The sequence below is a fragment of the Melopsittacus undulatus genome, chromosome 5, assembly GCF_012275295.1.
Source record: "Melopsittacus undulatus isolate bMelUnd1 chromosome 5, bMelUnd1.mat.Z, whole genome shotgun sequence".
Classification (NCBI taxonomy): domain Eukaryota; kingdom Metazoa; phylum Chordata; class Aves; order Psittaciformes; family Psittaculidae; genus Melopsittacus; species Melopsittacus undulatus.
Window position 1 is genome coordinate 77,951,128 of NC_047531.1, and position 16,705 is coordinate 77,967,832.

Consider the following 16,705-nt stretch of genomic DNA (forward strand, 5'->3'; position numbering starts at 1 on the left):
GAAAACATGTTCTAGAATAGCCTGACAATACAATCCATGCCCTTCTACATGCATGTTACAGCAACAAATAGGGCAGCGTATAGGGAGAATACCCTCACCCTGTGAAAACGGAAATGACAGACATAGGAAAGGCAAACCAGGAGAAGACTAGACACTACTTAGCCATGGGAAAAACAAACACCTCAGCACAAATTCCTTGTGCCTGGAAAAACGCTTGCTGTTCAGAGCTTCTCAGCAGGCCCCTAGCCAGAATAATTAACAATGGGCAAACGTGAGACCTGGGATGGAGAAAGAGAGGGCAGGAAGTTAACAACACAGCCACGTGAGCACCCTGCTACTTGTGCACACCGGGATCTGTAAGCTGCCTTTTCATTTTAGGCAGAAGCTGTGCAAGCCAGCAGCAATGGGAAATCAGACAGGCTATGATTCTTCTTTCATCTGACACACTGTTAAGAAATCAAAGTTAAAGTACCTTCCACTAATGGGCTAAATCACTAAATTTACCCCTGTACTGCCATACAGATTATCAAACCCTCACCTTTTTTTTTCCACTAGAAGGACAAGATCAGATAGAATACTGCTGCTTTCTAAAACTAAGCATATCATTTAGCTCTTATTTCAAGTGACTTGAAGAACAAACAGACTTTGCAATTTCCAAGGGCTGTGTTTTCCCAGTAGCCTTGTCACCACCACTTTTAAGGACTGTGGCTTCAAACATATGAAAGGCAAGGTAAAACTGGAGGTACAAACCTGAAGGAAAATGCAGTATGGCGACTGTGCGTTAACAAATCAGCTATCCATTTGGGAATGTGAGAAAGGGGCAGTCTGAGCACTGGGGAAGGCAAGCATGAGAAAATTTAGCCTTGCCTCACCAGCCTAAAAATGAAGGCTGCATTCAAGAGTGCATTGTTAGCTGTTCATTTGTCCACAGATGGCATTCCAGCACCCACTCCTGTAGCACCATGAACCACACAGATACTCAAAGCCTGGGTGGGAAACTGAGGAGATAAGCAGCCTGGTACAAACAGCTAGGGTATCAGTAGGAAACTAGAGATGATCTAAAAAACTTGGGCAAATAATACAGTCCTCAGTCACAGGATCACGTTACTGGTCCGCTTGCACACTGCGTTAGAACAGTGTGTGTCCAGACTCTGCATGTGGGACACAGATATCCTTTAACTCACTTCTGTATGGAATGATAAAACTGTGTTCAACACTGGGAAAACTGAGTATCTTCAGCTATCCACATCTTTTAGGAATTCATGCTTCTGTTTTACTGTGTTGGTAATGGGAATTATGTCTTCAGACATTCAGGCATCACTTAGGAACAGCAAAAGAGCCTATTGCCAGAGGGATCACCCAAGCTGGTGCAGTGGGACAGGGCCTCAGGAGACAGTAAAAGGTGAGCAGGTTGTGCAGCATAGACATCACAGTTCAGCCTGAAGACAGGTAAGCATGTACCACGTCAGAGCAAGCTGCTGTGGTGTCTGCCTGCTGTGTAGGACACCATTCTAGATGTGGGGCTTGGTAAAGGACCCACAAGCATTTGCAGGTTTGATTTTCTCCCTTTTAGCCACCAGGCTTTTCAAGTTCTAATTGCCCACTAACTGCACTGGTGCAGGACAAACATGGTTTGAGAAACAGCTCAACTTGTACTGAAGGCAAGCATTTGGTGTACACAGGGTCTCAACAAGAAGGTCCTGTCTGCCAACTTACTCACTTCTTAATCATTATGTGTGGAAAAATGAAGCTCAGGCACCCAGTAAACAACACTTCCTCCTTCATTTTCTCAGCAATTAGGAACTTGAAAAGAGTCAGGGACTGAAAGGCAAAGAGACTGAACTATCAAATCAAGATAGCCACTCCAAAGCAGGTTTCAAGCCTGCTGATGGAATACATTAATGGAAGTGCTGGAATTGTCCCTGTATTGTATAACACCTGTTCATCAGCCACACAGTCATGCACTTACGTGTTCGGGCCATCCGAACAAACGCATCCCCATCTTGCAAGGAACTGTGTTCACTTGTCTCTTATCAGCCATCAGAAGAGGTGCGGCTGACACAGCACGTAGCACTTGAATTATCCACGAATCTAATTATTTTTTCCACCCTCTGCCAGCCAAATCTTGGGAAAAACCTAGAGAAATAAAATAGGTCAGGACACTTTATGCCAATAAATGGCGTCACAGCCCAAGAGGAGAGTCGAGGTCAGGAAAATCCCTAGGAATTTTCCCGAACAAAGTCCTTCATAACCTGAAGAACATTGGCCTCATGCATTTCAGATGGTCAGGCTACCTCTGCTTGAGGAAACATCACAACAAGGTCAAGAAACAGAGCAGAATGTCTGATTCACACGAGAGGTTTTCTCAAAGGCTAGTTTTCCACTTGTCAGAGGCATCTGTACAGCGTCCAGCACCAAAGCATGAAAGCCCTAAATGAAAATGGAAAAACGCAGTAGTTCTGTTCAGCCCAAACATCTAAGTCAGTACCACATCTCCAGAAACACCCAGCAGGAAATCCTCAGGGCAAAAAGTACAAGGAATAAACTCTCCCTTTCACAGCACCCCACAGGTTAGTGGCCTTCTGAGCCAAGGACTGCAGCTGTATCTTTACAACTAATGATCCAAAATAGATCCATCTAGTATGAACTCTCTTTTAAAACCAATTGCTTGTTTGGCCCTGCATTACAACTCCTGGCAGTAAATTCAGTGACCTCGCTGTATGTTGTGGGAAAACATACCTCCCCCTCTTCAGAACTGCCAGATGCTTCCATCTGATCCTCCCTGTTCCCATAGGATGAGAATAACCCTTCCCAATTCAGCTTCACTCTGCCTCTTGTGACCTTCTAAAGCAGACTTTTACCCTTTCCACGTAAGTCTCAGTGAGCCCAGCTGCTTGCAGTTGCTGCCACAGACTCCTCCCCTTCACATCTTAATTCCTTCACTCTCAATACCACCCTTCTTCCCTGGCTCCTGGTTTGCCTTCCACCACTAACCTCCATTCCCATTGCTTGGAGTCGGTATGTAGAAATACAGATATCAGATCTCTGTTGGGTTCAAGCAGCTCCCTGCACACATGGGCATGGAGAACCACCGCATGTCAAAGCTCCCATCTTGCAGCAGTGCTGAACAGCTCTAAATTTCAGGATGTCTGGCTATGAAGGTGGCTGGGCTGAGAGCAGCACATTCTGGGAGCTCTGGTGGAAACCAAGGGCAGAAGCTCCAGCCCTGGGCTGCAGGACCACTCACCTGGACTGCTGCTACCACCAGTGTGTGTCTAGAAAAGCCTGCAGTTTGTTGGAGTTTCAAGACTACGATACCAATTTTTCTCAGAAAAGCCAAAGGGACAAATTCTGATCAAAAAAAAGCCTATTTTTTTCAAGTTTATGTCATTATTTTAATCGACAGGAAATAAACAAACAAACAATCAGTGCAACTGAAAAAGAGATATTTGCTTAATAAAAAATGTTTGTCATTTATTAAGTAATATCACCTTAAAATGTACCGTGTTCCTTCTCATGTGCAATTATCAAAACTACTATCTTTTGCAGAACTACTTAATGCTCAGGGTTTTGATGGGGGACACTGCACTTGTAATTACATTTCACTGTAAGGCCAAGTGTTGTGTATCATAAACAGCATGTGAAAAAACAGATAAAAACCAATCACCCAGCAAATGATTTGGTATTTCCCAATATAAAAGCCTAACTAAATCTGCATAAGGCTATCCAATTACTTAAATAGATACTTGTAGACATTGTATAGATTAGCAGAAATATATATTTAGAATATATATTAGCAGAAACCTATATTTAGGTTGAAGACCATATTTAGCTGCACATCAATATGCTTTAATGGCTGTCCAACACCATGAATCACTCACTCTTCAGGAACAACTAAAAAGTACACATGCAAAACAATGTAAGAATTGATTCTGTACATCCATTCTTCCATTTGTCATTAAAAAAAGGCAAGTCACAATCAAAAGCATGATGCAAAGTCTGTACAAATGACAACACTTCCTAGCGAGAGAGGCAGCTCAGTGACTGCCTGCAACATTTGGCCAGGCAAAGAAAGCAGCAACTCTCATGCCCATGGCTGCAAGCTCCGGCTGGGACACCATTTGTCACGTATGTGAAAAAGAGTTAATGTTTCAGGAGCACATTTCACATGGGTGATAATGGGAACTGGGAGACCTTTGGGAAAGCACAGGTCAACTCACATTTGGCTCCTGGAAGCAAACAATGTCTCTTCCCCATAACCAAAAAACTTCCCCTTTCTTAATTGCTGATCTGTAATTCCTCTTCCATGTACTCCCTGAAGGTTTTCCCCTCTTTCATTTGAATCTCAGTAATTAAAGCAACAAAGCCAGCCTCTCGCTAGTCCTAGCAACCCAGACTTCACAAATCTCTCTGAGTCACAGCCACAGATTCTTCCTTAGCTCTCTTCCCACTTACAATTCACCAGTGCTCTTGAAACCACGACTGCTGGGACCAAGACTTAGGAAACAATCCAGAGGAGACTAGTAAGCACTTGAGACCAGCCTTCCAGGGTGTAAAATTTTACATTGATGCATCTGAATGCCTACACATCATCAGAACAAGTCTATCATGCCTGGGATCTTGTCCCCAGAAGACAGGAAGTCTCTGTTTCAGGAAAGGTTTAACAGACTGAAAAAGCAATGTTTCCCTTGTGCAATTATAGCCTGTGTTGTTGGCCCTGTTGCATCCCCTCATAGAGGCTGTTAGACTTAATACCCTCACCTATTCTTCCACTCTCTTAAAAGCCCATTTGAACTTACAGTCTCCACAGCATCCTGCAGCAGTGAGTTCCATAAGTTAACACAGATGAAGACCAGCAATTAGTTTTGTACTGTAAGAAGTAATTGCTCCCCATACTACACTCCTGTGTGAACTTACAGATTTCTATTGTACCTCCCTCCGCAGTATCCAAGCCAGAGAGTTGTAGGCAATGTAGTTTCTCCCCCTATGGAAGTTTCCCAAGTCAATTTCACTGCCCATTTCCTCTCTCTTTTGGTGCTCTAAAACCTTCCTAGCAGGTCAGGAAAACAGGCTCTAATCTGAACTGATACACGGCACACATTCAAACTACAACATACAGATAATTCCTATCTGACTGCCTGTTCCTTTCCTGCTACAGTTTTGTTTGCCTACTTGACCCCAAACTGAAAACTGAGCTGTTTTCTTTTATTCACCAACCAAATAATTTCCTAAAATCCAGTCTCAGCTGCCAGACCAGTTCTGGGAGGTCTGTCAGCAAACAGGACCAAACAGCTCGAGGAGACCTCACCATTTCTTTAAACAGGAGAGCCACCAGAGAGCCCCGCTCTGAACTACCCAGGTGAAGGAAAAACCCCATATATACGTACTGCACTTTCTGCCCACTTCTCCAAGGCTGCAAAACTCAGCCACTGCCCATCAGCGTGGTTCACTTGGCTGTGCTAATTGGCTGTGCATACGCTACTAATTCACTCTCTTCTTACTCTGAGGTTTAAGAGAAGTTGTAATTTGTCCCAGTTGGGAGGTAATAAAGCCAGCGCACGCTCAGTCACGGATGGCTCTGATGACTCAGCTGGTGTGAGGTAGGTAGCTTGCTAAGACACCATCTCCAGTGTGTTTGAGCCCAGTGTTTACCATCCAACGTGCGATATATATCTCAGGCCGCATGCCATGAAATATTTTACAGCCCATAACCTTCTTCCCCTGGAAGCTGTCCCACGCTCTTCCCCGAGTCCTCTTCCAGAGAACCCATTTGCTCAAGCCATTTGACAGCGACACAACCACCCAGACTGCCAACTGAGAAATATCTTTAACACCCATCAGCACTCCTGTTCCTGCAACCTGGTGCCCTTCCTGGCACCCTGGGACTTAGCAGGAACAAGTGCATCCTCACCCCTCTGTGAATACAGCTCAGCCCTTCTTTTCCTCACCCCCAGGGAGATGGCAGGGCCATCACCCCACAGTGACAGCACAGCCCCAGCCTGGTAGCCAGCACCTACATGTACCTACACCAGGCTGCCAGACCCAGCACAGCGATGCTCTAAATGGGAGGGAGCTGGTCCTCTGGAGCTTGGGTGAGGCTGCCAGGGCCAGAACCACCACAATTGAAAGGCAATGCACAGCTGATAATGGCCCATGAGTGCTAACCCTATTGCTTTGCAGGCTTCAAGTTACGGCCATTCTCCCACAGTTGTTGCCTGCTGGAAACATCCAAGCAGCTTCTTATGGATGTGGCAGGGAGGATTCATCTGCCAGGGAATGGTTTTTCGCAGTAGCCTCCAGTGATAACTGGGACCAACACCCTCATCCCAGAACCTGCGGCTCCTCACAACCTACCACCTCTAACCTCAACTCCTGGACAGCTCTAAGAAGGCTTGGCTTTGCCCAGGTTTTAAAGCACCGGCCAGGTAGGAAGATGAGAACAGCCTTTCAAGAGGTAACACAACGAAACAACCACTCCTAATCCATGAGAAGGAAATAGGGATTATTTCTGTTATGGGGGGGATCCCAACAGAGACCTCAGATGAGTTTCTTGGAAGTGGGAAGGAGCACCCCAATATTGCTGTAATGCTGGGTTTGCTCCCTTTGATCTTAAATCACATCAGCAGAGCTTCACAGTGCTCTATCAGTGATGGAAACCACTTTTATGTGAAGTCCTTTTTAGGAAAAAAGAGAAAGGGAACAGAGAAATGTGTTTTGCAGATATTGAATGCCTTGTTGTGGCCCTACTAACTGGATAAATCTGTCTCTGAATTCTAGTACTGCTATCTCTGGCACTTTTACTAAACATTTCATTTATCTGGTAGAACTCCAAGCTCCTGGATTTCCACAGAATCCTATTCCATTTAGAAAGCATTCCTAGTTTCTGTTAATAGATGTTTCTGAGGATCCCACTAAAGACATAATGGAAAATCACTTCAGCCATATTCTGTTGAAATTCAAACTATATAAAGAATATCTCTCTCCGCTGCATTCCATCAGTTTGAAGGATTCTCCTTACTGGATGCCAGTTGGTTTCCTCCAGATTAAACCCTCAAGACTTTTCAAAACAACTGATTTCCAAGCCTGACCATATGCTACCTGAGCGACCTAGGAAAAACCCAAAGAAACCCTCAACAAAAGCAGACACACACAAAAGAACCCCAAACCAACAACCCACCAACACAACAACCCACCGAGAAATCACTCATTGTTCCTCTTTATAACCACATTTCATTTTATTTTGAAATTAAACATCCAAACTCTGGATTTAATATTAGGCAGCTGTTAATAGTTTACCATGTAAAGCCTGGTTGTCACATTGGAAGTATTTTTGTGGAGTTGTAGTAACACTTAACTCTTGCAGTCACACCCAATGCTACTCCTGGCGTTATACACATCTTTAAAATGATTTACAATGCTATTTGTTTCCGTGTGCAAACATTCCACAGAACACCAACATAAATACCACAGGGAGAAGCTCGCGCTCTTTCATGCCCATTTCCCCTCCAGACTGTCTTAACCAGGACAGCATTTGCAAACTGCACAAGAACACCACTGAAGCAAAGAAACTGCATGTGGCTTAGCAAGGAATAACCTTTGGAAAAAGCATTTAGATGAAGAATCATTTACAGCTTTCCTTAATTGCTATAGCCAGCTCACTTTGGAGCTCAGCAGCATTACAGAAGAGGAGCAATACCATCTATCAGTGAAAAGCTTATCTCCTTTCAAAATCCTTTATTTACCGCTGCTCCAGACATTCCATAAACAAGTTCAACCTCGACTGGAGTTTTCTGCATTTATTTTCCTGCCAGAAGTAGCATTTTTGGAAGAAAAAAAAAAGAAAGAAGTAAACCAGTATAATCTAGCCTCAAGTTCCATATGTTTCATAGATAGAGTAGCTGTCCTCTGTGCTCCAACAAAACACTGCCTGAAGACAACTCAGCAACACCAGAACCAGTATGGTCTAAATTTGGCTTAGGTTGTAGACCTAAAAAAAATAACCCACAATAGCAGGAATCAGCTGCCATGACTCTGCTGTTAAAGGCACAGAGGCTTTGGTGGCCTCCCTGCTCTCTTTACTCAGGATGAACTGAAGCACATACCTGGGCTCAGTTTGGCTTCTTCACAATTGCCTAGAGGAACATCCCACCCATGGGCTGTCCTGGGTGGCCTCCTCACCGCAGGAAGCACAAGGACATATTGCAACCTAAACGTTAATTGTTGTGGCAACACCGGCAGCTGATCACCAACCACTGCCTTTGCCAATGGGTCCTCCCTTGTCAGATGATAAAGGTGTATCTGACCTGACAGAGAGGGATGCCCTCCTACCCCAGGAGCAAACAACACCTGGGACAGCTGAGTATGCAGCCTGCTCTGTGTTCAGCTCCAGGGAGCCCTGGGAAGGGTGGTGGTCAGGGAAGGGAAGGCAGCAGGGAGTGCTCTGGCAGCCACATCTGGCAGCCATCCCACCCAGGCACTCTTGCCCTCAGCCAGAGGGAGGATTGTGGCAGAACAAATACGCCTGCACCTTGTGCCCGCCTCTCCCAAAGCACTTTCAGTGTGGGCTGTGGGCACAGGAACACCACCCTGCCCGATCCAGCCACTGGGATGCAGTGAAACAGTAGTACCATACCCTCTCCCACTGCTCAGCAGAGATAGATGGCCCCTAACAGAAGAGCCAACAAACAAATGATAACCATCCCTGCTGCCCCCAAGCACCCTGTGAACTCAAAAGCCAGGAACAAATCAGATCAACCTGTTGCTGGTTCCTATAATAAACACAGCTTGGTCCCATGCTGCATTACAAATACCAAGCCTCACTACCGCACCACAGAGGTACGTTCATTTCATGTCTGTTTCACAGATAGGGAAAGCAAAGGCCAAGGAGAACACTGTCAGAAGCACTGGCTTTTAACTAGCTGTCACTCTGGGGATGCCCAGCTGAAGGCATCAAACCACAAATACTCTAAAACAAACACATGTAAAGAAATAAACACAACCAAACCCGAATTAGCCAGTTTCTAGACTGTAGGTCAGAACCACACCACTGGCCAAAAACACAGGTTGCCTTAGCTCTCCCTTCTCACAGTAAGCAGGTTATTAGGAAAGCTTCTGTCAGGAGACTTCAGAAGGCACACACAGGGAGCCAGGTAACTTCTAAAAGGCAGGAACATCACTCCTGTGTAACTGTACAAGACTTCATCTCCTGGTTATCAGCATTTCTATCAGCACAGTGCTGCTTAGCCACCTCCCTCCAAAAGGCACTTTGAGATGTAAGGTGCAATATGCATGTAAATTATCATTAAAGCATCCTCTGTTTCACTGGGGCATTTTCAGATTGGGGCTGCTGTTTTAATGGGTTGCCTCCCAGGAAACTGACTTCACCTGTAATGACACAGTGAATGCTAATGACCAGTGTTTAATTGGGGCAGTGTTAGTAAAATTTTGCTTCAGAGGGATTCAATTTAGCTGGTGCCAAGGAGTTAAGTGATTAATCAGGTGTTAAATAGTATGTACTTCTCCCATTCAAACCTACACCCACTGAACTTAATGAGAGTTTTGTCATGGACACTAATAGAAGAAGGATCCTCCTCCTAGTACATAAGTTCCCTAATAAACACTAAGGAACATACTCTGTACTAGCTGATACTCAGCTTTGGTTAAGGGTAACAGAATTCTGACCATGTGGTGCTGAACAGTCCCTCAGATGGAAAGCGTTTGGTGGGAAAGCGCTCTTTGCAAAAACAGCATCAATGAACTATCAGGAGACATAAAGCACTACTTGAAAATTAACAATCTGGGAAAGCCAGTTAAGACTGAAAGCTCAAACACTGCACTGATTCTTTGCCCTTTGGCTTACACCATTACTCTTTTTCCCCCTTCTTCCTTTTTTACATGATTACAAAGTACAGCCTTGAATCCAAAGTAAGTACCAGTGAGACAAGACCTCAAGCTACAGGGTTCTGTGCTGACTCCTGCAGTGCCCATGCAATCACAAGGACCACCACATACAGCTCACTGCAGGAGAAAGATCTCCCATCCACCATCATACAGCTGCATGAAATCTCCACCAGAGTCAGCTATGAAACTCAATTCACAGGAAGGCTCTGTGCCTTCAGTGCTGCCCACCAAAAGCACTCTCAGCTCAAGCATCAGGCAGGCATACACAGGGGAGCCTAGGCTCGGAGCAGCCCTGGACTGGGAGAGTTTAAGCTGCTGATCCCCCCCATATTCCCAGTTTCAGTTCCCCCCCCTCACCCTATACTTTGGTATCCTTCTATTTGCCTGATGAATTTTGAGCCTCCATGTGACACCATGGTGATATTCTCGAGGTATTAAAAATTCAAGGGGAAAACAGGGAGATCCTCACAATCAGAAAGTTCCAGGTGAGGTTTTAAACAGAACTCATCACCACATGGACCTTAGTTAATCACAAAAACCATCACCATTGTCTAAACTTCTTGCCCTGTCTCCCTTTGAGCTTTTGCCCTCCTATAAGCTTTTGCCAAAATGTTTACACTCTCCCTGTGCCTCAGTTCTCCCACCTGGGGGAGGAGAGGTGAGGCTGTAAGGATCACTTGCCAATACCATAATGAGTGCCAACGTCATGTCAGTATATACAATAACAATCAGCTAACTACTATGGCTCAGGATCAGAGGAACAGGTTTACTACCAATGTAGACATCCCAGCACCTGGGATGAATAAGGCTGTCCGAATACGACAACCACACCACACATCCCTTCCCGACCCACCTCGGAGACAAAGCCCTCAGGTGCTTTCAGACTGGAGTACACCACAAGCCCAAAGCCTGTTGGTTCACGCAGGGAGTACGCTGAAACCCTAAGCTGTAACAAGGAGAGAGGGTCCAGCCTTCACACTCACCTCTGACACCCAAGATCAGTCTCTTAACTCCAGCAATGACTTCTCTCTGCAGCTTTAGACTCTTTCTGCAGACACTTAACTTCCTTGCCACCACAGCACAGTTGGAGTTACTGGGTCTGCTTGCCATCAGTCAGGCAAGCACACACCCAAGCGTTGGCAAGATCAGGATATTAGCGTTGGGTTTCTCCTCTTTCGGAGGAAGAGAATGTAAGCAAGCACACATACTTGCCGCAAAGCAAGCACACATCAATATACAATCACACATACATACTGATAAGTATTTGACACAAACTGAGATATTACGGCAAGTTCATTATAATTGCCAGTAGTTAAACATATACCAAAACTTCACCTCCTTTGAGCTTTCCTACATCTTATTGGAGCACTTCCCTAGCAAGGTGAGATAAGGAGACCATGCACTGAGCAGCTTGGGCATAAACAGCAGCAGCCTTCACTCCCTCTGCTGAAGCTGTCTGTGGTTCATCACCTCAGTTGCTGTGGCATTTACTGCACGCAACCTTGATCCGTATTGCAGGAGGAAGGAATAAAAAACAAATATATACAAAATACATCCTCTAGCACCACTGCTTCCAGTTCACAGGCTCCTAATGAAGCTCTGCAGCACCCTCACAGCACAACACTTGGCTACTTTTCAGAGCAACACAGCAGCTTGGCACCAAAGTTGGAGTACGGTGAGGAACTTGCTCCTCTGCCCTGACCTCATGCTCTGCAAGCCGGGCTGACACGCTACAGAAATCATCACTCGTACCTGTATAATCACACTACCATTTACACAACACCTCTTAAATCCAGCTGCTGATTGCAGCCACCTCTAACTCCTCCGGGATGAAACAAGCATCCAGAAGGCAATGGTTGTTAGAAAAACTGAAAATTACCCTGAATGGTTTGACTGGTGAAGAAATGTTATCATTGGAAATTCACACGTTGGTCTGAAAATATGCATTTTCTATGTCTGAAACTAATAAAACAATCCCCCAAAAAGCCAGTAGCGGTAGTTTCTGTTCTCTGACAGAGATAACTGCACGAGTCAGCATCTAAACAAACTACACACGCAAAATGAAAATAAGTTCCGACCATGATCTTTAGAATCATCAGATTCCCAGTATCTGCCTAACCATAATGAAACTTTGGCATTTAATCACTTCAAGACTCAAACAGAAGTTTGCTTGTACCCCTTCCTGCGATGTAGCAAATCCTTTACAGATGATTCCGTAACATACCTTAGTGAGGATAGGGAAGGGCCAGCTTTACTGTCCCCAAAATCAAAAGCAGTGCTATCACTGACTTCAGGAAGAGCAGAAGTAAGCCTCGCATTCTCAATACGACACACACTGAAAACAAGGAAACACAACTCATATGACACTACTATTTCATGGCATGCATTTGCATTCTTCTGTCCAGAGAACACATCCTACCTTTCCACAGGATTTACTAATAAAAACAGCAGTTATATTTCATTTTGCATACATCTATATAAGGGATCTGCTTAGTTAATTGTACACGTTTTGCCTGCACTAGCGTTTTACCACCCTGCAATGCGCATACAATACCCCATTATCCAATTTGTCTGTCTGTGTTATGAAAAGTCCAACTAGACTCTCTAAACCACGAGACTTCACGGGACACGGGCCTGATCCCATTTAACTCAGCAATAGAAAAGAAACCCACAACTTTTCAAACTGCAGTCACAGCATATAGAACATAAGACTCCCATCATAAACGTACACAAATTGGGACAAGCAAACAAAAAAGCATCATGGTGAATAAATACATGCTCATTCCAGGCTCTTTTCCCTTAGAGCCTGGAAGTCACCTTTTCCTGCCAGTCAGCAAGAGACAACTGCCAAAGCACTCTTAACTCGGGCAGTTAGTCGTGAGCAGGAGGGGGATTCCTGGCTGGCAGGAAAGGAAAGCAACTCCTGCAGAAAGCGCACGGCTGGAACGAGACCGAGGGGTGAGGGAAGGAGAGGAAAGCACTATTTCTAGCAGATAGGAAGGGTCTGGACAAAAAAGGAAACGCAATTTTGTTTCCATTGTCTCAGCTTTACACCGCCTCCACTTAGAACCAGAAACTTCACGGGGCAACCCCTCCTTCAACAGGCCAAGCCACGGAGAAACGGATCCCCCCAGACCCTGGCAGCACGGGGCTCGGCTGTGCAGCCACGGCTCCCCTACCTGCCGATGGGCAAGAGATGCTAGTAAATGCAGTGAGTAAAAATTAATAACATGGGCATTACCAAATAAAGACAGGAAAGGAAAGGAAAAGAACCCCCCACATCCCCATGCTGCTGGAAGCAGCAGCGGCTGCATGTCCCCGACGGCAGGAAACTTTCTGCGAAGTTGCCGTCGGGGGCCGTCGGGCCACCAGCCCCATGGGAGAGGAGAGGAGGACGGGCAGGGCTCCGCGGCTCCGTTTCAACCTCCCGTCCCGCTCCAGCTCCTGCCCTGAGGAACCACGCCACGGAATCTCGGCCGCGGCGGCTCTGCCCTGCGTGTGTCCCCGAGGGTAGCGGGGGCTGCACCACGGTGACAACCGACGGGAGCCGCGTCCCTCTGTGTTCCCCGCCCGCCTCCACCGGGAGCTCCACGATGCCTCGGCCGGGGGCTGCGCGCTGACAGGGACCCAGGGATGGAGCTTTACCTTGATGCAACACTGAGCAGGAGCCTCAGACATCTCTCAGCAGGGAAGCGGCGGAGCCCGGCGGGGCGGACGGACGGACGGGAAGTTCTCGGGCTTTCCCCACTTTCCGCTCCCTTCCCGGCCCGTCCCCTCAAGGGGAAGTTTCCGCCGCCACCATGGCGCGGCCCGCGGAGCTGCCCGGGGGAGAGGCGGAGTCCCCGTCCCCCCCCCGCCGCCGGGGTCCCCTCCTCAGCGGTGCCGGTGCTGGTGCCGCCGCCTCCTCCGAGTGAGAGCGATAGCTCCAGCCCCGCTGAGCGCGACTGTGCCTGTGCGTGCGTGTGTGTATGTGTGTGTGTATGTGTGTGTGCAGCGCGGGGGGAAATGGAAGTGGGAAAAGGGGGGGGGGGGAAGAGGGAAGGGGGAAGAAGGGGCGGCGCTGCCGTCACGGCCCCACTCCCCTCCCGGTGTTTTCCTTCCTGGAAGAGAGAAACCGAAAGGCGGCGGGGGAAGAGCCGGGCACTGCGCCCCGCCCCGCCGCCGCTCATTGATCCGGAGTTTCGGGGCCGAAACTGACGTGGGTTCCCGGCACCCCGCACCGCCCCTTAAAGGGCTCGCTCCGCCACCAACAGCCATTACCGGCGGGGAGGGGCGAACGGGAAGGCGGTGGTGCCGGTTGCCCTGTCGCCGTAGGCGCCCTCGGGTGCCGGGGCGGGCAAAGCGGAGGGAAAGCTGGAAGGGCGCAGCCGCGTCGCGTCGGCTCAATTCGGTGTCGTTTGACGCCGTGGGCCCTTTAAATGCCGCTCGCCGGTACCGGCGTTTAGCGGCGGAGATGGGCGGCGGGATGAGCGAATGTGGCTGGTGGGGAAGGGAGGGATGGCAGCGGGAGGAGCGGATGGCCCGCGGACAGCACAATGGCCTTTGTTCTATTTGTTCCACTTGTTCCACCTCCGGAGCGGCCCCTTTAAGAGCCCCGACCAGGAAATGAGGCTTCGGTTACGGCGGGGCACGGGAAGTCCGGGGCGGAAGCACTGCCGGCCGCTGTGGTCCTGCAGCATGGTCCGCTGCCCGGCAGATCCCCCGCCCCGTCAGCGAGCCCCTGCCCGGCGGAAGGCGGCCGTCCCCTCGGAGAAACGTTCTGGAGCCTGAGGCTCTGCCCATGTTTAGAGCCCGGGCTGGATGGCACCAGCGCACAGGTTCAGGTCGGGGTTGTGTCACCCGCAACTTACGGAGTGCATGATATAACGTGTGTTGTTTTCAGCTGCAATGGAACAGGGCTGTTCTTCTCCACTCTGTGGCTCCTGCGGGCACAGGAGTAGGTACAGCCCGAGCCCTCCTGACAGGGGTGGGAAGAGGGGTTGGGAAGGCAAAACATAACTTGTCCCTCTCTTCATCTAAATCTCTCTTTGTGATTTTAGAGAGTTTTGTCGTCCTGGCTGGTTTTTGGATGCACCCACTTCATTGCAAGTTGGGAACGTGCGTGGGAGCACAACAGCCCTGCTTGTACCCGTGTCACTGAAAGGCAGAGCAACCTCTGGAGTGTGCTGGAAGGATGCTGTGCCTTGGAATACAACAGGCTCCTATTCAGTGATTCAGTGCTACTGAAAATAACAGATGAGAGGCAATCCTACCATGGTATTTTAAAGCAAGCCTCAGCACATGTGGCATTTGTTTAGCTGTGGCAGGCTTGCATCAAATGCAGGGCTGCTTCATCTGCATGGGCCAAAGGCTGGACTGCTGGGGTCTCCTGGTAGTCCCCTCTTGGTGGGCTACTGCAGACTGTTTTCCAGACAGGACTAACTACCCACAGCCTCTTACAGCTTCACAGTTGCTAGTCCCTGAAATGAAATGAGGAAGATGGAGGGAAGGTACTATTCTCTCTCAGCCTAGCAACCAGTGACCCTTTTTTAACTCAGGGCCAACTCAATAATAAAGGATTCATATTTACCTGTCTTCCCTCAGCATGGCTGAACTGCTGCAGCAGAGTTGCTGCATCTCTATCACTTTTACAGTGCTGCTCTCCCTTATTATTCTCTCTGCTTCATCACTGTGATGTTTTCCCTTTCTACCTGCAAGATTACCACTGCCTTTTCCAGATGCTGAGTCATTCTGTATCTCACGGCAAGTTGGAGTTCTTTCCTGATTCCTTATATTAAATGCAGAAATCAGAGATGGAACAGACCTGCTAGGTCATCTGCTTCGCTCCCCTGCAGGTAAAGGATTTGCAGCACATGCTAGATTGCTCTGTCTGCTTTATTTTTAAATGCCTCAGGTAATGGGGCATTTCTTTTCAAGACTCTTTCTTTTCGAGACTATTTCACACTCCAGCAAGTCCCATGGTCAGGAAGATATTTGTCCTATATTTTCATTTGTCCAGTTTCACCCAATTACGCCTGGCTATAACCAGCAGTATTGTATTGTACTGCCCTAAACAAATTTTCCCCTCTCCGGCTCTTTGTATGTTGCATCCAGGTATCACTTTTTTCCCTAGCTGTTGCCATTCCTTCTTTTTATCTCCTTTGATTCATCAGTCCCTGTGGCTACTTTATTATTGTCATTCGTCTTCTCTAATTCCTATTCAGTTGGTCATGTCAGCCCACAGATGACCACACTTAGGGACAAGTATCTGCCTGATCCTCTGTGAATGCAGCGAAAACCCCATCATGGTTTAGTTTGTCCCCGACCTGGCTCAGAAGCTTATACAAAATTTGCCACCTCCCATTGCCCTGAATGAGAGTTGGTCCTGTTACTCCTCAGTGTTCTCTCTTGCAGTGCAACTGCAATCTCTTTTTCTCCATGGAGACTGTGGTGAAGCTGCATGTCCCAAGTGTTTATTTGTCTGCCTGGAGTTTCAACATTTGTTCCTTCCAGGTCACTGACAGCTCCTGTTCCTCCCACTTTGATTTATGGCCCTTACAAATACAAGCTTTGATCTATCTCTCAACCAGTGTGAGTGGTTGCAAGTACCTGTCCAAGTTCACAGCCTGGTTTAGAGCTGTTCTCTTTCAGCTCTTTCTGCTCTTTTTTCCACTACTCCACTAAATGTGAGGGCAATGGATGGTAACTAGGAAAGGTAGGGAGATAAATGGTGAATGTGTAGGGAAGGCCACAGTCATGAGTGCAGTACCTCTCCAGACAGAAGTCAATCCCATTGAAGCTGCTGTAAGAAAACATGGCTGCACAA

The 16,705-nt window shown here is 47.5% G+C and overlaps 1 protein-coding gene across 2 annotated transcripts in view; it reads right to left on the minus strand.

The window, feature by feature from the left end:
- ETV6 (ETS variant transcription factor 6) overlaps positions 1 to 13,954 on the minus strand; it is a 133,569-nt gene extending 119,615 nt beyond the window's left edge. The window contains exon 1 of one of the 2 annotated variants that reach the window (XM_031047997.2): positions 13,546 to 13,954. In XM_031047997.2, coding sequence (XP_030903857.1) covers positions 13,546 to 13,578 — 33 coding nt within the window. In that variant the 5' untranslated portion in view covers positions 13,579 to 13,954. Of the gene's footprint in view, positions 1 to 1,969; positions 2,088 to 13,545 lie in introns of those variants that run through there. The other variant, XM_031047996.2, reaches the window with a different exon arrangement.
- Between the last annotated feature and the right edge of the window lie 2,751 nt (positions 13,955 to 16,705).